General features: G+C 43.3%; 1 protein-coding gene across 1 annotated transcript in view; it reads right to left on the bottom strand.

Moving 5' to 3' along the window:
• Positions 1-22,918, bottom strand: part of RSBN1 (round spermatid basic protein 1) — a 34,272-nt gene extending 11,354 nt beyond the window's left edge. Inside the window, exons 1-2 of the mRNA XM_035122846.2 lie at positions 22,422-22,918; positions 2,020-2,690 (exon numbers count right to left, since the gene is read on the bottom strand). Coding sequence (XP_034978737.2) covers positions 2,020-2,690; positions 22,422-22,878 — 1,128 coding nt within the window. The 5' untranslated portion in view covers positions 22,879-22,918. The remainder of the gene's footprint in view (positions 1-2,019; positions 2,691-22,421) is intronic.
• Between the last annotated feature and the right edge of the window lie 4,061 nt (positions 22,919-26,979).

The following is a 26,979-nucleotide window of genomic DNA, read 5'->3' on the forward strand; positions in this document are numbered from 1 at the left end:
TTGTCAAGGAAACTTATTTTTTATTATTTTTAGTGTTTATGTATCCAAATACTAAAAAGTGGCTTTCTTAAATTTACCTGTGGTGGAGAAAGATAGCTACCCAACTGGCATCCTGTGGCCCTTCATATGCTGCTGAACTACAGCTCCCATAATAATAATTTTCTGACTTGGGCAATTTTAGAATATGCATATATAGCATTAGGCTCAAAGTACATTAGAGCTAAGGAGTCTCTCAAAACAATTACGTCAGTTAGAAAAAATATGGAATATAATGTCTAATAAAAATAAAACTGATCAATTTTCTCATGGCTAAATTGACTTTGTGGGGAAACCCAATTTTAAAAATTGGGGGAAAGATGGTAATATGGAAAATTTGCATAGAAGCGAGCATACGAACTTTGAACCAACTGAAAGATGAGAAAGATGAATTTTACACATTCTTTTAAGAATGCAACACGTGGTAACAACTTTGTTTGGGCCAGCAGCTTTTACAGCTTCTGAGGTACCAGAGTTATTAGAACTGGTCAAAATACTTTGAAACCAAAAAGCCTGTGATTACTTTTTATAGATATTTGATCAATGAATCAATTCAAAACACAGATTTTAAGAAATGAGTGGAACATAGAATTGGATGTTCCTGTATTACCAACAGTGGGAAAGTGTTTCAGCTGCCTTAGCAAAGGTGTCTATGGATCTGAAATTATGACTTATGCAACAGAAAATAATGTTTACAATCTACTGGACTCCATTACATTTATATAGAAAAAGACTGCCCTTCACTTACTAAGTTTTCGGAGAAAGTATTGGATTGTATAAACATGAATGTGCAGAATTCGTTTAAATTTTCAGAGGTAAATATTCAATTGAATTATGCACCTACTATATGGAATTTGACAAGTGGACAATACAAATGGATTTTTTGTGCCCTTACTAAAAAGGTAAAGGATCCCTGGACAGTTAAGTCCAGTCAAAGGTGACTATGGGGTGCAGCGCTCAACTTGCTTCAGGCCGAGGGAGCCAGCATTTGTCCACAGACAGCTTTCCGGGTCGTGTGACCATCATGACTAAACCACTTCTGGCGCAACGGAACATCGTGACAGAAGCCAGAATGCACAGAAACACCATTTACCTTCCCGCCTATCTACTTGCACTAGTGTGCTTTTGAACAGAGCAACAGAAGCCCAGCACTGTCATGCGGATTCGAACTGCCGACCTTCCGACTGGCAAGCCCAAGAGGCTCAATGGTTTAGACCACAGTGCCACCCCCGTCTCTTGCCCTTACTATGGCCAAAAGACTCATATTTATGCACTGGAAGAGTAAATCTATGGCCCCTTTTAGTCAATGGATTAAGGATATGGCAACACTTGCAACTTATGAATAGATGTAGACTTTGTATGGACAAGTATAAAGATATTTGGAACGTGTTTATAAAAAACATAGGTTATAAATAACCATATATATATGGGGATAGTAATTACATTTATATACCTATATACCAGACAAGCATATATGGAGTTATAGCTGCTTGAATATATAGTGATATAATATACGTTCCCCCACTTTTATTTCTTTTATTATTATTTTTGATTCACTTTTAATTTCCAGTATATTTTGTTCAATTGAAATATTCTCAATAATAATAATAATAATAACAACAACAACAACTCATGTTTGTTCAATGACAGGTTGGAAATGGGAAAGCAGGGAACTATGGTTCAAAAAGGCTGTGTACTAGTTGGAGTGGGAAGGCATTCAGAAGCAGCCTAGATAGCATAGAATCTACATGGCTTTAAATTGCAGGGACCATCATCCTATATACAGACAAAGTTATACCGTAGGTTTGTTATTGGAGTATGGGCTCTGTGAAGGAAAGGTAGTTGAATGGCAGTAGGTGACAATGATCAGCATTGTCTAGATTTTGGTTCAGGTTTCTGCCCTAGCGCTCCTTTGTAAGTTTCTCAGGTGAATTATATGCTTAGTTTCCAATACTCTTGGGTCTTTAGGATGACATCTCTTACCTGAGCGTGAAAGTTTGAAATGGTTGTTGTTTCAATATCCTTCTTGCCAAGGATTTCCATTTTCACTGGAGTGTTAGGAAAATTAAAAGCAAAGTAATCCAAGAAGTCTGGCAAGTAGGCAGCTGCCCCATGAACTATAGCTAGAGCATAGTATGCTGCATTTTTCTCATTTTCACTGAATGTCAAAGCAAGAAACTCTTCTGCAAATCTCTCCATCTCCACTGGAGACAAAAATGAGAGTTCATCCATATAGGCATGAAGAACCAGACCTCCTCCATTTGACTGACGCTCTTCATGAATAAAGTTACTAAATTTAGTGCCTGTTTTTAAGAAGCTGCTGCGAACAGAATGCTCCTGGTGTGTAGTAAATGGAGACTCCACCCCCTGGGGTATCCTATATTCCTGCATGCCCAAATTCAACTGACACAGCTGCTCATCTTTTAGGTACCTAAAAGATTCCTTGTTTTCTTCCAAGTTATCACTCTCCCCTGGAGTCAAAATCTCTTTGTTGATACGGGTAAGACCAGCACACACAGTCTGCACTTCTTTATTATACATTTTCAGATGCCTCCCCCTCATATCTTCTCTGTGTTTCTTTTTCTTCTTTTTCTTTATTTTCTTTACAATAAGACTGTCAGCTCTCTGGGTCTTGCCATTTTCATCTCTGCTTTCTAGAAATAATAAGAAAATTAGAATCGTATTGTTGCACCATAAAAATAGTCAAGAACATTAGGAAGAAAAGCCCTGAGCCACCTCCCAGACACTCAGTGTTAGGCATCTGGGTCTCAGAAAGAGAACATATTATGACACCTTCAAGACTAGCAAACTTAATATGTCCTAAGTGTAAGGTACCGTGAGACTTTTTTTTACTGAAATAGACTAATCTCTGAAAAGATTTTCAGTATGTTATGGGGGAGGGGGGGAGTTACTGCATTGCTCTACCTTTGAAAATTAAGACAGTAAGTTTACAGAGAAAGAGGAGCTACTTTCTGCATTATTAAGTGCTCCTGTACGAGATTTAAACAATACATAGCAGTTCAGGGAGGATGTGTTTACACATTTATCTGTTAGTTATACGGTAGTATATCAAGCCTATTTGAAAACTGTGAACAGGGCTGTTTTGATGCTGTAATTCTATAACAGGCATAGGCAAACTTGGCCCTCCAGATGTTCTGGGACTACAACTCCCATGATCCCTAGCTAACAGGACCAGTGGTCAGGGATGATGGGAACTGTAGTCCCAAAACATCTGGAGGCCAAGTTGGCCTATGCCTGTTCTATAATGTAAAATTCAGATAAAATAAGCTGAGCTTGAGAAGTGATGGGCAATTACTGCTAAACTTTCAAAAGGTAGAGTGGTGCTAAAAGATTTCTATTGCCTGGGGGTAGTGCTTCAGTACTTTATATAGCATCTCATCCCTCCTATGACCAGCAAACCCAGAACTAAGCATAATAGTAAACAATTAATTAAGCACAATGGCTCAGTGATCTATCCTGGCAGTCTCCGGGTTAGCTTATTGTTTGTTGTAGTGTGGTGGACTCAATTAAAAGTAATGGATTTGCCATTTAACTCAATTCAAAGCCTGGGATCGGGATACCTGAAGGAGCGTCTCCACCCCCATCGTTCTGACTGGACACTGAGTTCACTGCGAGAAGCAAAGCTACAGGGAACCAGACAGAGGGCCTTCTCAGTAGTGGTGCCTGCCCTGTGGAACGCCCTCCCATCAGATGTCAAAGAGATAAAACAACTACCTGACATTTAGAAGACATCTGAAGGCAGCCCTGTTTAGGGAAGTTTTTAATGTGAACAGATTAATGTATCTTTGTTGGAAGCCGCCCAGAGTGGCTGAGGAAACCCAACCAGATGGGTGGGGTACAAAAGAATTATTATTATTATACCTTAGGGGCTACACACAGAGAGATCTTCAACAAGGACCCTTCTTTGGGTGCCGCCATCATAGGCATAGCCGGGGGGGGGAGGGGCAGCTGCCCCCGCCCCAAATCAATCTATATATATAAAAAAATGTAAAAATCGTGAAATTCGTGGTTCCACTTTTCTCCGTAACCGCTTGACCGATCGTCCTGAAATTTGGACACAATGATCCAGGCCACTCCTAGAGCATTGTTGGGGGCAAAAATCCCTCAAATCACACACCTGGGCAGGTACAGAAATGCTTTTCCACCAACTCAAGCAGCGCCCTCAAGTGGCGTAGTACCCTCCTCCACCCCCTCCCTTCCTGAGAAATCTAAGCCACACCCACAAACCGAATGACATCATCATCAACCAAGCAACTGAAACACACCAAGGCAGCCATTTTATCTAGGACTTTGTTTTAGGCCCCTGATAGGCTGCCAGGCCTCCACTAGGCCCGGGGAGGGGGATAACCCACAGCAACGCACTTGGTGACACGGCAAGGGGTTTTACTTTACCATTTAGCACCACTAACCCCCCCCAAAAAAAAACCCCACCAAAGAACCAACATTGCCAAGTGGAGGTCGGGGCCTGCCTGGGGGGGTGGGTTGCCACAGACCGCAGCATGGCCTTTGATTTATGTAGGCCCCTGCACGGCAAGGGGTTTTACTTTACCATTTAGCAACACTACCCCCACCCAAAAAAAAACCCACCAAAGAACCAACATTGGCAAGTGGAGGTCGGGGCCTGCCTGAGGGGGGGGGTTGCAACATACCGCAGCACGGCCTTTGATTTATGTAGGCCCCTGCACGGCAAGGGGTTTTACTTTACCATTTAGCAACACTACCCCCACCCCAAAAAAAAAAAACCCCACCAAAGAACCAACATTGCCAAGTGGAGGTCGGGGCCTGCCTGGGGGGGGGGTTGCCACAGACCGCAGCATGGCCTTTGATTTATGTAGGCCCCTACACTGCAATGGGTTTTTACTTTACAATTTAGCACCACTACCCCCAAAAAAACCACAAGACAAAAATAAATATGACTTATTTTATGGTTATGTCTTATTTTAGGAGAAACAACTGATTGTAAGCCTCTGTGTCTTTTTTTTTTAAAAAAAAACACCACAACAACCATTCACTTTCTCTCCCCAGTTTAAGTCCTCAGATATTTGCAGTGCACACCCCCCACCCCATTTACAATTCCCTACCTTCCCCTTGCCACTTCCTGGGTTTTTTATGGAACTGAACAACTTGGTTACTTCTGAACGCGCCTTCTGTTGCCAGGCCCTTGCAGGGCCAGACAGAGGCCTGGCCCAGGTAGATAAGATAATGTGTCCCTGTTTTTAACCCCTTAGTTACTTTTTTCATTTTACTGATTGTGAATATGCTGACCGAGGCCCTCTTTAGATTCGGAGGCCCGCGCCAAGTGCCCCATATGACCCTCTTCCTTCTGTCTGGGCCTGTCTGTTGCTACGGGGCTATGCGGCTTCGCTATTTGACCCCCCCCTCCCCGGGTTGGGATTCTTTAAGTAGTTCTCTGGGTCCCAGGGCACATCATCACCCCCGATGATGCGCAAGGGCCAATGTATGGAGATACAGGGGGGAGGGGACAACAGAGGGCTCAGACAAAAGTAAATACTGGGAAATGGAACCCAGAAACTGACAGCTCCTTCTCCAAGGATGGGGGGCAATGTACGAAGATACCAGGGGTAGGGGCCAACACTCCCCAGGAACAGCAGAGGGTTCAGACAAAAGTGCATGCTGGGAAATAGAACCCAAAACCTAACAGTTCCTTTTCGAGGGTGGGGGCCAAGGTATGGAGATACAGGGGGGAGGGGCCAACACTCCCCAAGGACAACAGAGGGAAGGGAATCCTACGGAAACACAGGGATGAGCCGGGGTGGAGGGAGGAGGGGCAGGATACGTCATGGATCATGACAGGGTGGGGTGGGGTGTCACAGGAAAGAACCACAGCAACGCGTGGCCGGGTCAGCTAGTAAAATTCAATAAAAATACATAGCAAACTGAGGTTCTGCCCCCCCCCCAACAAAAGGCCTGCCACACCAAAAAATCATGGCTATGCCCATGGCCCCCATTTCTGACGCATGGCAGACTACATGAGAAAGAGATTAATAAGTGGTGACATCTCAACTGTGGAAAGCTCTTCCTGCTTAACTTGGCATGTCCCTTAATGTAATGTTGGCACCAGGAAAATACTTATATTGCCACATTTTTATAATTTTTTAAAAAATATTGTTTCTACTGCCTAGTGTTGGTTTTTAATTCTGATAGCTACTTTTATGCTGCTCCTTGATATTGTGGTGCTTTGTAATGTTCTTGTTTTGTTAGTTTTTGTAACTAGAGCTGGATTGGATGCAAAAAATACAAGCAGCCCTGAAAATACAAGCAGCCCTGACTCATCCTGTGCATCTTGTATATATGTACCCTGGCAGACAGGACAGGAAAAGTGCATTAGGACAATCCACTTTTACTTCTTCACATAAAACAAACCAAGGCAGCCCAGGCGTGCAGAATGTTTCCTCATGCCAGACTTGGACAGCAACAGAAGACAGAACATGGGTCACTATTTCTCATGTTTGAAATTTTTGTACTTCAAATTTTCTAGAAAGCCCACACCATTGACCAGTATTAATTGATTGTTCCCTCCAAGCCCTGAAAGAAGGAAGGATAGAGAAGCAGAATTCTGCGGAGACATTATGCAATACCAAAAGACAGTCACTAGAAGGATTACCTCCTGGCAAATAGAAGGGGAAGAAATTGAGGCAGTGAGAGATTTTACTTTCTTGGGTTCCATGATCACTGCAGATGGTGACAGCAGTCACGAAATTAAAAGACGCCTGCTTCTTGGGAGAAAAGCAATGACAAACCTAGATAGCATCTTAAAAAGCAGAGACATCACCTTGCCAACAAAGGCCCATATAGTTAAAGCTATGGTTTTCCCAGTACTGATGTATGGAAGTGAGAGCTGGACCATAAAGAAGGCTGATCGCCGAAAGATTGATGCTTTTGAATTATGGTGCTGGAGGAGACTCTTGAGAATCCCATGGACTGCAAGAAGATCAAACCTATCCATTCTTAAGGAAATCAGCCCTGAGTGCTCACTGGAAGGACAGATCATGAAGCTGAGGCTCCAATACTTTGGCCACCTCATGAGAAGAGAAGACTCCCTGGAAAAGACCCTGATGCTGGGAAAGATTGAGGGCACAAGGAGAAGGGGACGACAGAGGACAAGATGGTTGGACAGTGTTCTCGAAGTTACCACCATGAGTTTGACCAAACTGCGGGAAGCAGTGGAAGACAGGAGTGCCTGGCCCTTGTGTGCTCTGGTCCATGGGGTCATGAAGAGTCAGGCACGACTATACGACTAAACAACAAGAAGGATTACAGAGACAAATACAAGAAGCAAATACGGTAACTATTTGTTATGTGACAGACTTTCTATAACACTGATTGGTACAGTTCATCCTGGAATGAATTAGTATTGTATTTGGTTTGAACACTTGAAGCTGCATGCTTCTGAAGTTTAACTTGCCCAAGATAAAAAAAAAAGTTGCTGGAGCTTCCATAACAAACATAAAAGTGGTCTAGAAATAAGTCAAACAGTAATACAGGGGCTCCCCATCTGACACGTTAAGTTGCTGAAAATGAAAAAAGATTGAGGGACAACAAGGAATGGATTGCTGTGTGGTCAGTTCTGGTACTGAAAATGAAACTTTGGACTAAGCATATACTCAGAGGCAACACTTTCCTTACCATGTCTGTCCCTCACAAGCCACTATTTTGCACCTGGCCTCAGATGGTAGATCTCAAGTAGTGGGTGGGGTGTGTGTGTGTGTGTGTGTGTGTGTATGTGTGTATATATATATATATATATATATATATATATATATATATATATATATACACACACACACACACACACATATATATATATATATATATATATATATATATATATATATAGGCAGTTCTGCAAAGTCTGCTCATTTCCTGCCCTAAACTGCTAGAAAGGGATTTTTTATTTTTTATTTTTACAGAAGAGTACTTTACAGACATAATCAGATTGTGGGCCATCAGGTAAAATAGAAGACAACAAATAAAGAAAGCTTTTTCTGTTCAACACTACTCTGAAGAACATTCACAAGCTCAGAAACATATACAGGGAATATGACAGTGAGAACCTATTAACCCAATATTCAAACAGCTAGTTTCTTTCAGCAGGATGTGAATGCAAGCTTTAGACATACTGTACCTCAGTACTGTACTGGTGTTCATTGCTTGAAACAAAGTAACACAGTATCTAGAAAGTTTGTGGGAGGGACAATCAGAGCCTGCAATCCTAAATGTATTTACAGTACTTGAAATTAAGTCTACAGTCATACCTCGACATCCGAATGAACGACTTCCGAAGGTTTCGACTTTTTTTTAATAATAATTTTTATAAATTTTGTAAAAACAAAACATACAACACATACAAAATAAGCTCAGTCCCTTCATTTTCCCTCCACCCACAAGACCACTTCTGCCACCAGTGATACCCATGGGCATTGGGAAACAAAGGGGTCCATTTTAAGCTGGGTTTAACCTCCCCCCTCCCTCCTCCCCCCTCATCCCCCCCCTGCCACTGAGAGGACATAGGCGGAGGATCTCTGGGGTTTGGTTTATCCCCCAGCTAATTCTTCAATATCACTTTGCTTAACAACAAAACAACAAATAGGAAAAGGAAAAAAAAGAAAAAAACAAGAAAAAGGGAAAAGGGAAAAGAAAAAAAATATAAATTCAATATCTTATTCTCATCACAGTTTGTTTGCGGCTTCCCCGGTTCTCTTCCTCCTGGGTTTCCTAACTTCTTCAATTGATTATGGCGGGTTTTCTGTTCTAATTCAAATTCTTATTCTTATCATATTAACTTAATCCTCCTCCTTCTTCATGCTGCCCCCCTCCGAGTCCCCTCCTGCCACTAGGGTAACTCGAGGGGTTCAGCAGTCAAAAGGTTCCATTTTTGTGTCTGGGTTTCCTTCCACCCCTCCGCCTCCCCCCAAAACACCCCCTGCCACTGGGTGCAGAGAGCAGAGAGAGGGAGCCAGGCAGATCTCTACCCAAACCTCTGTCTGCTCACCAAAAATATTAAAAACAAACTCTAACATGTTTCCTCAGCCATTCTTCTTCCCCCTCCAGAAAACTCTTAACCCTAAACTTTTAAAACTCTCTCCTTCCCCCCTCCCGATGTCCCTTCCCCCAATTGGATCAGCATATCCTTTAGCAAGCCAAGATTCAGAAACCGTCATTCATCCACCAGAAAAATAACCTTAAACTAAAGTTTTCACCCCACACCAGATCTTTCCCACTTCCACTTCCAGGCCTTTGCTCCCCCCTCTTCCTGCCTATCCCCCCCCTCACTAACTCCACTCCCCATTTCAATCCCTCCAGGATTTTCATTTCCTTCAATCTTCTCTTCACTTTGCCTCTCCTTGTCGGCCTCGTCTCCTTGTTCAACTCTTTGTTTTTCATCATCCAACACATGTTTTTTTTTGGTCCAAATCAGTCTCCAAATTGTCAAATTGTTGCTCCTCGCACACAATCTCAGTCTCAAAATTGTCCTCTAAAACTTGATCTTGCACCTCATTCTCCATTGTTGTTGGATTCAAACATTGGCGTTCCTTGTAAATATCTTCCCATATTTGTAGATAGTTCAGCACTGCCTCCTGGAAGGCTCGAGAAAACTTTGTTTTCATACTTCACTTAGCCACAGGCAGACCAGAGATAAGGGCCAAAGGGTACTGGAAAATTCCTCTCTACCACGTTGTCGGCTCCATCTTGGTTGGTCTTTCCCTTTGTCTTTAACTTCATCACAGTTCAAATTTAAATTCCCATTAAATTACTTCTAAATCCTCTTCAATCAGTTTTTATAATCCACAACAATAAAATCGACTTTCTTAATCCTTTTAGCAATTTGACAGCTTTTGACAGCTGTCAAAACATCTTCCCCTTTGTTACTGCTGAACCTCAAGGGGTATCGACACCGGGGGCTGGGGAGGTTTTGAAAAGTCTTTCTTTCTCTCGGGTCCTTAATCTAGAAAAAACTTTTCCCCCTTCGGCTTGAGGATATTTAATGCGCCTCCCGATTGACCATTTGGAAGAGATCGGCTTCCGTTGTTTTGAAATCTCTTCCTATCTTCAAAATTGGAATTTTTAAAGTCCAAATAGAGATTTGACTTACTTTGTAAAAGTCTTTTATTTTCTTGGAAGAATCCACCGCTTGCGGGCTGAGGACTCGGAGCTTCACTTCACGGAGGTAAGATGAGACCCAAAAATGGCTCCCGCGACTCCACTCCGCTGGCTCTCGATCGCTCTACGGAGCTCTCGGGCAGCGGAGGAATCGCGTCCGGAGCAAGCAGCTGGGTGCTATGTCACCGGGACTCTCTACCCGGTGTTTTTTTGGGGGAGTCCGCTCGCTCTGCGGACTTCCCCCCCCTCCACGAAGCCAGGGACTTCGGAGCGCGAAGTCCCTGCGTCCTACTGCACCAGCGCGGCGGACCGGAAGCCTCCGAAGGTTTCGACTTCTGAAGTTTACAACCCCGGAAGTCTTTTCGCCGCGCGCACCCTGCACCTACACAGAAGTGCAAAATCGCGCTTCGCACATGCGCAGAACAGGCGCTTCAACAACCAAAGACTTCGACTTACAAAGACGGCTGCGGAACGGATCGTCTTCATAAGTCGTGGTACCACTGTAGTTTATTACAAAGGGGCATATTGTTGAGCAAAAGTGGTTAGACTGTTGCAGCTTACTGCCAAGCTAGATAAGACACCTCTTGTCACGTCTGGTTTGGACGTTAAGAGACAGGTACTCATAATCCTGTCCGTTAAATAAACATAATTTTAAAATGGAAGACAATCCAGAGAATATTAGGTGAATTCAGGTGGCAATCCAACATACATTTACAAGAAAATAAGACCTATTAAACCAATGCTACAATCATATGTACACTAGAGTAAGCCTGAATGAATTTAATGGCTGTTACTTCTGTGTAAATAGCCATCTATAGGATAATGCATCATAGTCTCAATGGGATGGAATGATCCTGGGAAATTTAGTTTACACACCCTCCAGTACTATACTGATACAAATGGGGGGATTCCTGTGCATTAATGGGGAGGGGTGGCCTCGCAGGCAATATGATCAAATGTGCCACCAACAGAAACTATGAATGCATGCAAGCAATTGGCACCAATAATGAAAAGCAGTGTGGCAAGCCGGATACTACAAGTTAATTCATAAATACGACATATGCCAGTTAGAGGATATGATCACTCTGGGGAATTTTCTAGTGGCAAAAGATTGCAATCCTTCATAGATCGTAGTATGGCCACTCTAGAAAAAAAAACCAACCTGGCCTTAATGGTATTCTATAACTACTGTTCAGTTGCAAACACCCACTTGTTTGCCAAGGCACTTGAGAGAGTTGTAGCAGTGCAATTGCAGCATTATTGGAGAAAATAGATGATCTAAACCCATTCTAATCCAGATTCGAGCCCAGGTTTGGGACTGAATCAGTTTTGGAAGTCTTCATTAATTACCCTAATCAAGAGGACAGGGAAACCATGACTCTGCTGCTAGTGCTCAATCCCCCAGCAGCATTTGACATTATTAAGCATAGCATCTATGGGAGATGGGTATCAGGGAACTGTTCAGCAGCGGTCCCGATCTAATCCCCTGGCACAGTTCCAGAAGATGCCATTAGATGAATTCTTCTTACCCCCTTGTTTTTGAGCTATGGGATGCTGCAGGGCATTGTCTCAAAGTTTGGGCACCCCTGAGTGCAGCTAATGTAGATCACAGTAGCAAGGTTGCTTGAGGGGGCAAACTACCACCAGCATTAACATACTTTATTTACATGATTTGAAGTGGCTGCCTGATACCACACCAAGTTCAAGGTATAGGCCCTATACTACTAAGGACCAATTTACTTTAGAAATAATCTTATACTTTATACAATCAGTAAGTCACTGAATTCTGTGTAAGAGTTTCTCCCTCAATTCCCAAAATATTAGACATTTGCTCCACAGCAACCGAGAGCAGGGCTTTCATTATGGCTGCTCCTGATTTGTGGAACCTCATTCCTATAGATATGCCAGGCACCCCTATTCCTATTTTTCAATAGGCTTTTCCAGCTGGATGAGAAAGTCTCTGCTTTGGATGTTCATTTTGTATTGGTTTTTATACCTATAAATTATTTTTGTACTTTTTAAAAAACAAACTATTTTTTCTTTTTTTGTGATATGTTTGTAAATTGCCTTGACACATGTTGAAGTCAATTCATAAATAAATAAAATTCCCAAATGCCTGTGCAGCGTGCATGCAGATTCATTTGGAGACGCTGCTGGACAGAAAGAGAGCAAGTAAGCAAGAGGAAGCAGCTAGGGAATATAGAGCACCAGCACAACCAAGACAGACACCACTACAATAGTTATTTTCGGCACCACTGATTATTTGTTGCACTGCAACAAAAGTCAGAATAATTAATCATCAGTCACAACGAATCCCTGAATACAGCAAGTACCACTCAAATAGCCTCCTGAATTCATCTTGCTGAGATCAAAGCTCAATAAGTTGCTATGACAGGTTTTCAGAAATGCTGAGTAAAAAGGAAGCCATAATTATATACTCCTAACAACTTAACGCCCCAGCAGCTAACAACATTTGATTTTGTAACACACCTATAAATTGCTTATTCTGGATCCTTATAACAACAACAACAAAATCAAATCATGCTTCATAGCTGAGTGAGCATTTTAAAGACCCTTCAAAAGGCTATTCTGCTTTAAGAGGAAGGACTCTTATAAGAAAAAAGGCAGCTCTGTAATGTTACTTTGTTGGTGTTGCTGTTTGTAAAGTAACATGTTGCAATATACCCCGCCAAGAGATATGAAAAATATTAAAAATTGAGGCAGACCATCATATTGCAGAATTTTAAGTCTTAAGCTCTCTCCTTGGAGATTTTGTATTAAAGTGAAATGTTGTACTGTGCTAAAATGGCTAACAAGAGATTGTATCTAGATATTATATGACCTAATCATTCTAGTAAGTTTCAAGATGCCTACTGAAATTATAGCCTTTGGGTATACAGCAAACCTCAACAATTTCAAAGCCCATCTGGTCCACACAAAAGGTATCAAAAGTAGTGGCTTATCCAGATAGATATTTTTGTAGCAGCATTGATCAGTGAAGCTGACCAGTAACTGACAGACTCCCATGTTTTAATTTAAAGTCACAGAGACAATGGCTCAGGATGGAACTCAGAAGCACTGAGTGGCACTATTTCTGAAAGTATTCATGTAGCTGTCCAATTGTTGTTGGCTTCCAACTCCTGTGAACACCACCAGCAAGGCCAATGGTAATTGTTGATGGAGGTTGGAGCCCAGCAATATCCTAGGGCTCAGACAAGAGATGCTGAGATTGGGGAACTCATGCAGACTCAGAACCTGCATTCTACTTATTTGCTACTTCCAACTACATCAGCACCAATGTATCATCAAATTAGACTGTCTGGCCCCTTTCACCAGCAGTAAGCCATGCCAGCTTGCTGAAGCTACACAGTGTAGGCTGAATTTTCTCACCCAGATTCTGTGCTTTGATTCATGACCAAGTTTCCACCTTTGATGGCAAGCTTTAATGGTTATCAAAAGGAAGCTTTTCACAAAACCTGACCTATTTTACCAGTGGATTATTTTACTAGGATTTGTTAACTACCAGTTGAATATAGCAAATCAAAATCATCTCTAGAGAAAAGGATTTTCAGAAAAAATGTAAACAACTGCTTTTCCCCCTTATTTCAGACTGATTAGGGAAGCTTTTGATGTTTAATAGATTATTGTATTTTAATGTTCCGTTGGAAGCCGCCCAGAGTGGCTGGGGAGGCCCAGCCAGATGAAGAAGAAGAGAAGAAGAGTTTGGATTTGATATCCCACTTTATCACTACCCTAAGGAGTCTCAAAGTGGCTAACATTCTCCTTTCCCTTCTCCCACAGCAAACACCCTGTGAGGTGAGTGAGGCTGAGAGACTTCAGAGAAGTGTGACTAGCCCAAGGTCACGCAGCAGCTGCATGTGGAGGAGCGGAGACGCGAACCCGGTTCCCCAGATTATGAGTCTAGCGTTCTTAACCACTATACCACACCGCCCAAATGGGTGGGGTATAATTGTTGTTGTTGCTGTTGCTGCTGCTGTTGTTGTTACCATTTGTGTGGACTTCTTGGTTGCATTCATACATAATGCCAACGTATGGTTTGTTCAACATATCATCTCATGCACAAGCCATGTCTTGTTTCTCCAGAATTCAGTTTGTTTTTTTATCAGCTCTTGCCACAAGCCCCTGCAACTTAATCAAGGCTGTTGGGTTCCAACATAACACCAACATATTTTAAAAACAACTATTGGCTTATAAGGCAACTGTAAACCATAGCTTCACATGGTAGTTATTTGCAAACAAAGCTATTGTGTGGCTGATTTACAAGTGTATCCATGTTCGTAATGGTCTTGGCATTATGCTCAGTACATAAATTACCTTTACTGTCAGATTACAGGATTCCTGTGAGGACCAAGCACTAAGGCTTGGTTCACAAATAGCACTAAACTAAACTATAGCACAAACCACCACATATGCAGGCCCTGAGAAAGAGGGCTGCAGCTGCTTTGCTCCTCTCCACTGGTCATTCATTCTGCTGCTGCACTAAACTAAGTCACAGTCTGAATTGACATGTCATTCAAACCCAGGCTTGTGGATTAACTCTCTCCAGACAGCTTTACAATTTTATGCATATAAGAAGAAAAAGTACCTGTGGACTCCCTAATGAATTTAGACTTCATTGGCTGTTATAGATGACTGTTGGCTTTTATTTTATATATTGTAAAACCTGGAATGTCATGAACCATGTGCAATGCTCACCCATTATTCCACTGTATCTCACATGCTTGGTTGGGGAGATGGTTAATGTTGTAAAATGCAAAAACAATTTTAAAAAACAACAAAAGAAAACTAAGGCTGTATTATGTTCCTTAGGTTCAAGCAAGCATCTAACACTTTTCCAACCTATATACACACCTATCCCCATTAAATGTATAGCCTCATTGACAGTGTTAGAAACTCAAGGTATATAAGCTAGGCATCAAATGGCACCTTAAACCTGGGTTAAAGTCACCACAAAAGAATGTCTAGGCACCATGGGGGGAGATTAATATTTTTATTATTTTTATTCATTTCATTTCTATACTGCTTTACATTTTAAAGAAAAAATCTCAAAGCAGTTTAGGTAAGTAAAGGGACCCCTGACCATTAGGTCCAGCCGCGGACGACTCTGGGGTTGCGGCGCTCATCTCACTTTACTGGCCGAGGGAGCCGGCGTACAGCTTCCGGGTCATGTGGCCAGCATGACTAAGCCACTTCTGGCGAACCAGAGCAGCACACAGAAACGTCATTTACCTTCCCGCCAGAGTGGTACCTATTTATCTAGTTGCACTTTGACGTGCTTTCGAACTGCTAGGTTGGCAGGAGCTGGGACCGAACAACGGGAGCTCACCCCGTCGCGGGGATTCGAACCGCCGACCTTCTGATCAGCAAGCCCTAGGCATATTAAAACATCAAATAAAACTATCCAGAATAAAACAAATTCAAGCTTCAAGGAAAATATTTCAGATCATTCTGTAAGTTACATTTTGTTTTCTCCATATTATTTACCTACTTAATTTATATAGCTGCCCCATAGCAGAAGTACTCTAGAAAGCCAGTGTGGTGTAGTGGTTAGAATATGAGACTTGGAACTGGGAGATCAGGGTTCAAATCTCCACCTGGTCATAAAGATCACTGAGTAACCTTGGGCCAGTCACAGCCTCTTAACTTAGCTCACAGGGTCATTGTAGAGATTAACTGAGGAGGGGGATGAACCTTGCACCCCTTGGAGAAAAAGATGAGATATAAATTCAATAAATATGCCCTTCTGCTTACCTGCTTACCTGCTTAAGAAAGCTGGAGGGTGAAGCCAAATGGAGATGGGAGAGGGTGAAGCCAAATGGAGATTCCTATGGGAAACCGCGATTCGCTAGACGATTTTTTCGTTAAACGAATTTGTCTAGCGAGGCAACCTCCGCTAGAAAAATCCTTTCTTTAAGCGAAAATTTTGTCTTATGGGGCGTTTGTTAAGCGAGGCACCACTGTACATGCATCCTAGAAACAGTCACCTGAAAAAGTTACACTTTTGAGACTACTCAGACTGACATTGTATATATTTATTACTTTTCTACCCCAGCCTTCTTCAAATGCTCGAAGGGCAGCTCACACACAAAAAATACAATGAAACTTTTTAACAAAACATTTACAACAGCATGGCAGTGGACCACAGGATACAAATTAAAATTACACTAATGTTTTCAAAGGCCTGAGTCTTCTTATAGAGTCAAAATATATCCATCATACATTACTATTCTTATCAAACTGAATTTTTAGCAACTGAAAGCTTTCTATAGAAAGTACAGCAATGGACTTGGTGGGGCTCTCCCAATCCTAGCACAGAATGGAGGACTCTGATATGCCTTATTCCTTACACAACTGAAATCCCATTTTAAACATCCTACATAGAAGCAAGCTCATTTAAATAAACTGGACTAACTTTCAAGCAAACATGGGTTGGATTGAGCTGCTTGTATGTCATGTACCGGTATTAATGAAGTATTGCTTTAAAGAAAACTAAATGAAACTTCATTGAACAATTGACTGATTCACCATAACACTAAACCATGTTTAGCAATATGGTGAACAAGACCGCAGTGTTTCTGAGGAGTTTTCTGCCCACACTCCACCCCTTCCTGTGTTGTCCATGGTTTGAATTTGTTTGTAGTAAGCCAAGTTAGCAGATAATGCTATGCCAAGATTTAAAACTGAAAGTAAACTTAGCATAAATTGTCTTCCTAGTCTCACAGGAGGGGTGGGTGAGCATAAACTTGATGCTCTACCCACTGAGCTACAGCTCCACTAGTCTTTAGTGTTGTATGTTGATCTCTACAAACTTCATGGCAGCTATTTCATACACAGCCAAATCCTGGAATCAAGTTTGCCATATTTGGCATGTATCTTATAAGTATATATTTATTCCCCATATCACAAAAAGTCATGTGTAGGGGACGGGTTCTTGATACATTACTGCTTTACTGCTTGTAACTGACTACAAACTACAATAATCTTGGTACAGGCTTCCATGAAGTCACTGATTCCATAGTGCCCAAGCTTTTCCAGTTCCAGGATAGGCATCCAAGCAACCATGTAGGAAAACCTTTCCATTTGGTAAATGACTGAACTTTTACTACATGTAAGAATGTGTGGCAGGAATATTTTCACCATTGTACTGCATTTAAAATTCTACTCTTGGTTTTAGTAATAAGGAATATGGTAGAAACTTTAATTGGTGGCTCATTGGTCATCTGGTGACTCATACTATGTGTAAAAGTGACCTGCAAGTAATGCCTCAGGTAACAGCAGATAGTTTTGATCAGGGGTAGGCAACCTAAGGCCAGTGGGCCGGATGCAGCCCAATCACCTTCTCAATGCGGCTCACAGGTGGTCTGGGAATCAGCGTGTTTTTACATGAGGAGAATATGTCCTTTTATTTAAAATGCATCTCTGGGTTATTTGTGGGGCATAGGAATTTGTTCATCCCCCCCAAAAAAAAAAATTAGTCAGGCCCACCAAATGGCCTGAGGGACGGTGGACCGGCCCACGGCAGAAAAAGGTTGCTGACCCCTGGTTTTGATACATGACCACTCTTCCCTCTGCTCTCAAGAAGGTCCACCACCTTAGAATTCCACAAATAAATGGCACACACACACACCAAACTCTTTGAACAGACTCATCTTTCATCTTGATTCTTAACGTAAGTGTCCTGGTTTTTCTGTTCTCAAAAAGGTTTCCAACTACCGGTATATATTTCCACCAAATTAGAGAAGACTATATTCTGGTCTTTGAGGTAGCAAGGTTGCACTAGTGCAGTTGACAGCACTTTTTCCATGTTCTTTAACTACAGTGGTGCCTCGCTAGACTAATTTAATTCGTTCCACGGGTCTTTTCTTATAACAAAAAATTCATCTAGCGAATCCCATAGGAATGCATTGAATTTTTTTGGAATTTTTTTTGCCCATAGGAACACATTAATTGAATTTCAATGCATTCCTATGGGAAACCGCGATTCGCTAGACGAATTTTTCATAAAATGAATTCGTCTAGCGAGGCAACCTCCGCTCGAAAAATCCTTTCGTTAAGCGGAAATTTTGTTAAGCAGGGCTTTCGTTAAGCGAGGCACCACTGTATATCTATTGGTCGGGTGGCGCTGTGGTCTAAACCACAGATCCTAGGGCTTGCCGATCAGAAGGTCGACGGTTCGAATCCCTGTGACGGGGTGAGCTCCCATTGTTCAGTCCCTGCTCCTGCCAAACTAGCAGTTCAAAAGCACGTCAAAGTGCAAGTAGATAAATAGATACCGCTCCGGCAGGAAGGTAAACAGCACTTCCGTGCGCTGCTCTGGGTCACCAGAAGCGGCTTAGTCATGCTGGCCACATGACCCGGAAGTTGTCTGCGGACAAACGCCGGCTCCATCGGACTATAGAGCGAGATGAGCGCCGCAACCCCAGAGTCGTCCGCGACTGGACCTAATGGTCAGGGGTCCCTTTACCTTTTTATTGGTTTGGAAGGCTGCCATGAAATCACTATTAGTTCTGGCACCCAGCTACTTCATCTGCTGTTCGCTCAGGAACAGCTGCTTCTTAGCCTTCTCAGATGAGAAACTATCTGTACCTCTAATATAATCCAGTTCCTGTTGTTCTTATGATTAACCACAAGCGTTTCTGAGTGGTTATATAAAAAGTAGTGTGTTATATAGGTATACACAAGAGCCAGGACTGTTGAATGTACAGTACATGGCACCCAACTTGGGCTTGCTGCCATGTATTATAGAATGAGCCATAATTATCAGTAAATGCAGAACTAGGACAAGGTAACCCTACTACAGCTCAGTTACCTTTGCATGAAAAGAGCCTGTGCTTTAAAAATCTTTAGCAAACAAAGGTGAGACTGTGTGTAGCATTCAAAGTGATGGCACAAAAATGAAAAGGTCTTATTATATAACTCTGTCATCAAGGAAGTGGAAGTGTTTTTCTTCAGCCAAGCACCTAAGTAACACATCAATAGAGCAAAATATTAGGCTCTTCTCTCTCTTTTTCACTGAAGAGTGTCCTCTGAATAACAGTTTCAACAATACTTCTTTTTCATAGTAAGAGCACTCTAACCACAGTGAATATGAGGGATTCTAATTTTTCACTGAAAGGTAATTCTAAACACATTAAGCAGAGTTCTAATGAACCAATATGATGAATTTCATTCCCCCCCCTACTTCTGACGAATAAACTAAGAGGTCTAATCGTGCACTTATACAGTTACCCAAATACTACTTGCAAGCCACAAGTGGGATTTCACTACTGATGGTATTCCACATTGGTTTGTCCTACTAAATAAATCACAGGAGAGCAATAATTAAAATATTCTCAGTCTGGTATACAGCAAGCAAAATTTGTGGATTATATCCTGTTCACTACAGGAAAAATAAATGGAAAGAGCCTTAACTTACATTAGTGCTGACTTTCTTTAACTCTTCACTGTACACAAGTGTTTCAAGTTTCAAAATCCTCTTCATAATATGTTCTTAACATAGCAAGAATCTTGGTCATTCAAATATTCTCCTGAAGAACAGGCCTACAATAAATTTTCTTGATACCAACACTGATAGGCATCAAGTGAATATTTAACAGACTTACTGTTCAAGTGTTCATTTATCCAAATCTTATATGCTTAAATATGGTGTTGCTTCATTAGCAAGGAAAAAGAACAAAGAAGGTTTTTGCCTCCATGTCTATAACAAATATCACAGCATAGCTGACAAATCCGCTCCACTTCCCAGTGGGGAGGAGTTGTGGTGGACCGCGTGGCCACCCACTCTCCTCTGGGGGGCGGGAACATTGTTCCGCGCCGCCCATGCCCCCCCAGCCACGTCATCATTCGGCCGGCCAATTGGCTGGCTGGGGGGGCATGGCTGGGACCTGTTTAAACTGAGCAATCGTCACAACTTTGTAAGGTTTTGCAGTTAGGCATTGGGTGACCTTCTGATGGGGGAGGGGAGGCCTGGCCATCATCTGCCCCTCCATGCTTAGGTGTATTCCATTAAAGGAATCCGGGGGTGTGGATCTCATCCGAAGTCCAGTGCAGGGCCAGGGGCATGCCACGACCCTTCAGGAACCCAGGGGGGAGCTACTCAATGCCTGGTCTACTCAATGCCTAAGCCAATACCGCTCACATTCTGTAACCAATAAAGTTGTGGCCTAAATTTCCCCAATAACATTAACCTTATATCCTGTGTCTTTGTGTTTCGATTCCTCCTTGAGGTGGTGGTTACGGGGTCTCGACACACAACTGCCTAGGTTAAAAGTCGTCATTACACTACAATACTATAGTGTCCTATAATAATAGGTGTGCTACTGTTTCATTTATCAATATGTCATTAGTGTCATAATATGGTTAGTAACTACCATGCTGTATTCCAAACTAGAAATCTCAAGTTTCAGTTTGAAATTTGGTAGCTATCCTTAGACTGCAATACTAAGCACATTTACCCAAAAGTTAATCCTACTGAACAACTGGACCATACATCTGAGTAAACATGTATAGGAGTGTTAAACAAATTCTACCTAAAGTGATATACCGTAGCACCATGGCTACCTTCAGTCACTAGAATTGTACTACTAGCATTTGGCCCCACTATTCTATTAGATACGCAAGGATTTTTCAAAGAGATACACACAAACATGTCACAAGCAGATCACATGTACTGAAGATATCAAAAGTTTCTACTAAAGCAATTTCAAAACTAGATATGCAACTTTTAGTACCACAGACTTCTGAAGAATAGCCAACTGTCTAAAAGAGGGCAAGCTATCTAGAAGCAGGGCAGTTAAAAAACCCACTCATCTCTTTTTTTAAAGGAAAAATATTGCAAGAGTTAGAGACATTAAATATATACACTTTAAGCATTCCAAAATACTCGGGTATGCTCACATGAAAGTTTCAGAAATCTGCACAATAACATGTTTCTGCTCCCAACAAATGTGTAAGACTTTAATATGCAGCATCCCTAATTAAACTATTTAGCTACTGACTTTTTTAAAAGTTGCAAAACTAGAAAAGCTATTCAATGAACCAAAAACAATATGTTCAAATCAAAACTTTTTGTAAGTGTAAAAATAATATTGCAATATTATGTTCTAGACGCCTACCCCACTAACAGTAGTCCAAAAACAGCCATTTTGAGCCAACATATGTACTTGTTGGACTTCTTGGGTTAATGAGTGTTCAGTCCTCTTAAGAACCATGTTTCTTAAATGTGTGAGTGTTTGTGTGTATTTACATACCAGCTTTTCTTCCTAAGAGCTCAATGTGGTGTACTGTACATGGTTATCATCCTCCCCATTTCATCCTCCTAACCCTGTGAGATAGGTTAGGTGCTGAGAGATGATGATCGGCCCAAGGTCACCCAGTGAGCTTCATGGCTGAGTGGCATTCAAACCCTGGTCTCCCAGATCATAGTCCAACACTCTAACCATTACGCCACAAGGGCTCTTTTTAAAAAGTTCACTTTTATCTTTAAGTTCTATTTCCACAAGACTGAAGTTTCAAGAGACACACTGCATAGAGCAACTCCACTACTACTATCCTACTACTGTACATAATTGAAATCAGGAGCAAGCATAAAGACAGACAGATAAGACACTGTCAAAAGAGAATGAACTTTAGCTCACCCTTTAACCCTTAACAAAACCGACAACTCACTAAACATATCACTATGCAACATCTGGAGGAAAGCAAGAGATTAACTTAAATAGGTAGTGAAGAAATGCAGCTGAGGAATGACAAGCACGAGCATTTAAAAGGCAAGAAGGATCTCTGACAGGGCCAGGCGCGCCTTAGCAAGCAACCCAGCCTGTCGCTAGCCAACTGACAAACGACGGTGAAGTCCTCCAACAGGTATATAATAAGTAAACTCCGCCACCCCACCTGGCAGCTCGAGCTGGCACCCTCCGCGGCCAGAACCAAATGCAGCGACCCCTGCTTTGGACTGGGCCCTCTATCCCGCCGCGGATTTCAGCAAGTAGAATCTAATAGCCAAGCTACGCAAAGAGATGCATTTCCCCCGTTCTGGCCTCCAGGAACCGGACCTGGCAGATGCGCTGAAAGGCAGCAGGGGGGTGTGGGTCGCCACAGACCGATGGGCGTGGAGCGCGCGACTACCTGCCAGGCAAGGAACCCGACCCTGAAGGAAGACTCGACCCAAGGGGACCTACGGGCGCCCGCCCCCCACCAGCCCCCCCCCCGCCGCCGCTCACCTCGCTTGCTGGGCCGCCCGATGGCGCCGTCGCTGGAGCTTCCCCGCCTCCCCTTGTGCAGCTTCCCCCCGGAGGAGCGGCCGGGCTCCGAATCGGCGCTGTCCGGGCGGTGCCGGTGCCGGTGGTGATGCCGCCGCTCGCAACGCGGGGCCTGCGCGGGGAGGCTGAGGGGGGAGAAAGTGAAGAGCCCCGCTGCGGCGGACGCTACGGAGGGCGCCGCCGACAGGCCGGGGACGGCGGCCGGCGGCAGCGGTGGCGGGGGCTCCGCCTGAGCGGGCCCCACCACGAGCGGCTGCTGGCTCAGCTTGGCCCTCTTGCACCCTCCGAGCTCCACCGGCGGGCCTTTCCGCTTCCTCCCCCCTCCCCTGGGTCTGCCCGGCCGGTCGCCAAGTGGGAGCGAAGGCGTTTCTTCCGCGCCCCGGGACACGGCGCGCACTGCAGCGACCTGCGCAGCCATTTCACCGTCTCCCTCACACACATTTAAATGGCCCGAGCGCCAGCTGCCACCGCGCAGGCGCCGCCTGGTACCCCCTGGGAATTGTGGTCCGGGTGGGCACGCCGGGAGCTGTAGTTTTCGGGGACTAAGCGCATGCTCGGCTGCGCACAGCTTGCTGGGAAAGCAAGTTTTCGTTTTGGCTCCGGGTAGTTCTTGAGGGAGAGGAGCGTGCGAAGAGTCACGCAGTGCGGCCTAATCACGTGGACTGTCCGTTTACTTGTGAAAGGAGGAGGAAGAGACGGCGTTGCTGCCGCCAGGGACGGAAGACAGTCGTCGTTCAGCTTTTTGCTGTGGCTTAGGGGTTATTTTGAAACCTATTTTTAGTTGCTAGTTTGAATCGCGGAAAATGAAAATAAAAACAGCATTTGGCGATAAAGTCACTGAGCGCATACAGAGTGCATTTCATCATTGTTAAGTAAACAGCTAACCCGCACTCTAGTAAGAAGGGAGAGGACTTCTATTTCAGCAGGGTCCATTTTAGCGGTCGTGATTATTTTCTGTACGTTTATGTTTCCGGATTTTTAAGCCAGTTTCGGGAGCACGGGATTCTAGATCTCATTTGTTGTTGTTTAGTCGTGTCCGACTCTTCGTGACCCCATGGACCATAGCACGCCAGGCACTCCTGTCTTGCACTGCCTCCCGCAGTTTGGTCAAACTCATGTTCTTAGCTTCGAGAACACTGTCCAACCATCTCGTCCTCTGTCGTCCCCTTCTCCTTGTGCCCTCAATCTTTCCCAACATCAGGGTCTTTTCCAGGGAGTCTTCTCTTCTCATGATGTGGCCAAAGTATTGGAGCCTCAGCTTCACGATCTGTCCTTCCAGTGAGCACTCAGGGCTGATTTCCTTCAGAATTGATAGGTTTGATCTTCTTGCAGTCCATGGGACTCTCAAGAGTCTCCTCCAGCACCATAATTCAAAAGCATCAATTCTTCGGCGATCAGCCTTCTTTATGGTCCAGCTCTCACTTCCATACATCACTACTGGGAAAACCATAGCTTTAACTATACGGACCTTTGTAGGCAAGGTGATGTCTCTGCTTTTTAAGATGCTGTCTAGGTTTGTCATTGCTTTTCTCCCAAGAAGCAGGCGTCTTTTAATTTCGTGACTGCTGTCACCATCTGCAGTGATCAAGGAGCCCAAGAAAGTAAAATCTCTCACTGCCTCCATTTCTTCCCCTTCTATTTGCCAGGAGGTGATGGGACCAGTGGCCATGATCTTGGTTTTTTTGATGTTGAGCTTCAGACCATATTTTGCGCTCTCCTCTTTCACCCTCATTAAAAGGTTCTTTAATTCCTCCTCACTTTCTGCCATCAAGGTAGTGTCATCTGCATATCTGAGGTTGTTGATATTTCTTCCGGCAATCTTAATTCCGGCTTGGGATTCATCTAGTCCAGCCTTTCGCATGATGAATTCTGCATATAAGTTAAATAAGCAGGGAGACAATATACAACCTTGTCGTACCGTACTCCTTTCCCAATTTTGAACCAATCAGTTGTTCCATATCCAGTTCTAACTGTAGCTTCTTGTCCCACATAGAGATTTCTCAGGAGACAGATGAGGTGATCAGGCACTCCCATTCTAGATCTCATTACAGTACAAATTTTTACAGTGTTCACAGTGGCAAAGTTGCCCTTGAAGGTGTAACTTGTGAAATTACTAGAGGAAATAAAAGGTACATTAGACTATTTTAATTATCTGATCTTAAGCTGCATGGAGGTGACTAAAATTGAAAATTTATGCACAAAATTTAGAAAGGAGTACAGTAAATCCTATTGAATTTGTTGCAATTTACCTTGGAGTAAACAGACTACATACTGTTTATTTTAGGTTTGGTAATGATATTTTATGGTAATAGTATTGACAGGGACAAATGCATCTTTGTGGCAGTCAAAGAAAACCAACTTGTCCAATAAGTCAGCAGCCACACATAAACACACCTCCCCCAATCCTGCACATATTAATTGCTGGTAGCAGCAGTGTAGAGAAGCTCATGGGCCTGCTGTTGAAACTGAAAAAAATTTTTTTTTAAGTTTGAAAATAAAAACAACAATCTCATCTTCATAGACAAGAGGTATAACTTTGGAAGAGCCATGTAAAGCACAAAGGTTAAGCTGTTATCTGCACTTGTAAAGAACCAGGATTTGTGTTGTCTGTAATTACCAACAGGCATCCTTTTTTTCCTGATCGTGTAGAATATAAATTGGTCCAGTGAGTTTTGAAAGTGCTCTTTGATGCAAAGATAAATGTTTTCCCTCCGCAATTAGTACTGCATATAGGTGTCTGGTAACAGATGTTTAGGAACCTGTGTTTCAACAAATAGTGCATTTGGTGCACATTTTAAGTTCTGGCCTAGTTATCTCTGCAAGTGCTGTAGTCTAGGTCCTTCATGCTGAAGCTGTCAATTACTCTGCTCAGGTGTATTATTTTGCCTAACTAGCAATCCCCTCATGGCAGATATTTGTTCTGCCACCTTAAAGCATAAAAAGTTCTGCTCTTTTTCAGAGAACTCCAAAAAGCATTTGAACTTGGACAGCTTATATTTAATGAAGAAGCAACAGCAGCATTCAGACTGATAAACTAGGTCACTCAAATATTTCAGTTAATTACTGCTAGGGGGAGCTCTGTTGTTTTGTATTTTATAGAAGATCAAAGTTGTTAACTTGAGTACAGTATGTACAAGGATGAGAGTCTTGCAGATAGAATTCAACTCAACTGTACATCTGCTTATAGGATGTATGCTTCTTTAGACACATTACTCCCTCAGTATCATACAGGATAAGAAATTTGCATTACTTAAGCCAAACAAAATAGAATACAGTATAGGAAGCTGCCTTATACACAGAGTCAGACCACTGATCCATCTACCACAGTATTGTCTGCTCTGACTGGCAGTAGCTCTCCATGGTTTCAGACAAGGGATATTACTATCCCTACCTAGAGATGCCAGGGATTGAACCTGAGGCTTCCTTCATGCAAAGTACTGAGCTGTGGCACATCCAATATGCTGTGTATGTTCTGAGACATACTTTCAGATCACAGTGAGTAGTAGTGAGGGCCAGGGACGGAGGAAGCCGCTCTGGCAGCCAGAGCGGCACCCAGGAGTGGGGCGTCGCCACGCAGCGCACATGTGTGACGTCACCACGCACGCATGTGTTGCTGTACAGCTCCGCTGCAGGCAAACTGCTCCAGCGCTGTGCGGGGACAGCGCCGGGACCCTAGAGGGGGGTGACACTCGGTGCCCCCCCCCGTGACTCCCAAGCCGAGCGGCACTGCTCCAGCGCTCTGTGGAGATGGTGCCGGGACCCTCCGGTCACGGCGGCAACCGCAAGCACAGGACCTTGACACCATCCCCGCACAGCGCTGGAGTGGTGCCACTCGGCTTGGGAATCTCAGGGGGGGCACCAAGTGTCAACCCCTTCCAGGGTGGCAACCAGGCGACCCGCCCCCATCGCCCCCCCTTGCTACACCACTGGTGAGGGCCAATAGTGTCCCGGATGAACTGGATATGCACCCTAGGCAAGGGTGAGCAGAAAATTGAGCCCATTCTACTAGTAGATTTTCCAAGTGCTTTGCAGTGCCTCAGTATTTCAGACTCGCCATTCTAATAATATCAACAGCAAAATGGCACACACACAAAATTGGACAGCCGAAATGAGGGAAGCCTAGAGTAACCAGGAATAGACTGTGAGCTTAGATCCATTCTAGAATTCGAAACAAACCTTTGTCCTCTTCAGCAATGCAGATACAGTGGTACCTTGGGTTAAGAACTTAATACATTCTGGAGGTTCATTCTTAACCTGAAACTGTTCTTAACCTGAGGTACCACTTTAGCTAATGGGGTCTCCTGCTGCCGCATTGCCGCTGCTGCACGTTCTTAACCCGAGGTACTATTTCTGGGTTAGCAGAGTCTGTAACCTGAAGCATCTGTAACCTGAGGTACCACTGTACACTGTTCTTTAATACCAAGTATATATGTATTGCACCTGTCTCCAGTTGATGAGATATCATGGTTCTTCTTGTAAAACAAAATAATCCAAAACAAAGTGAAGTCTGACGTCTGAC

This window comes from Zootoca vivipara, chromosome 7 (genome assembly GCF_963506605.1).
Source record: "Zootoca vivipara chromosome 7, rZooViv1.1, whole genome shotgun sequence".
Classification (NCBI taxonomy): domain Eukaryota; kingdom Metazoa; phylum Chordata; class Lepidosauria; order Squamata; family Lacertidae; genus Zootoca; species Zootoca vivipara.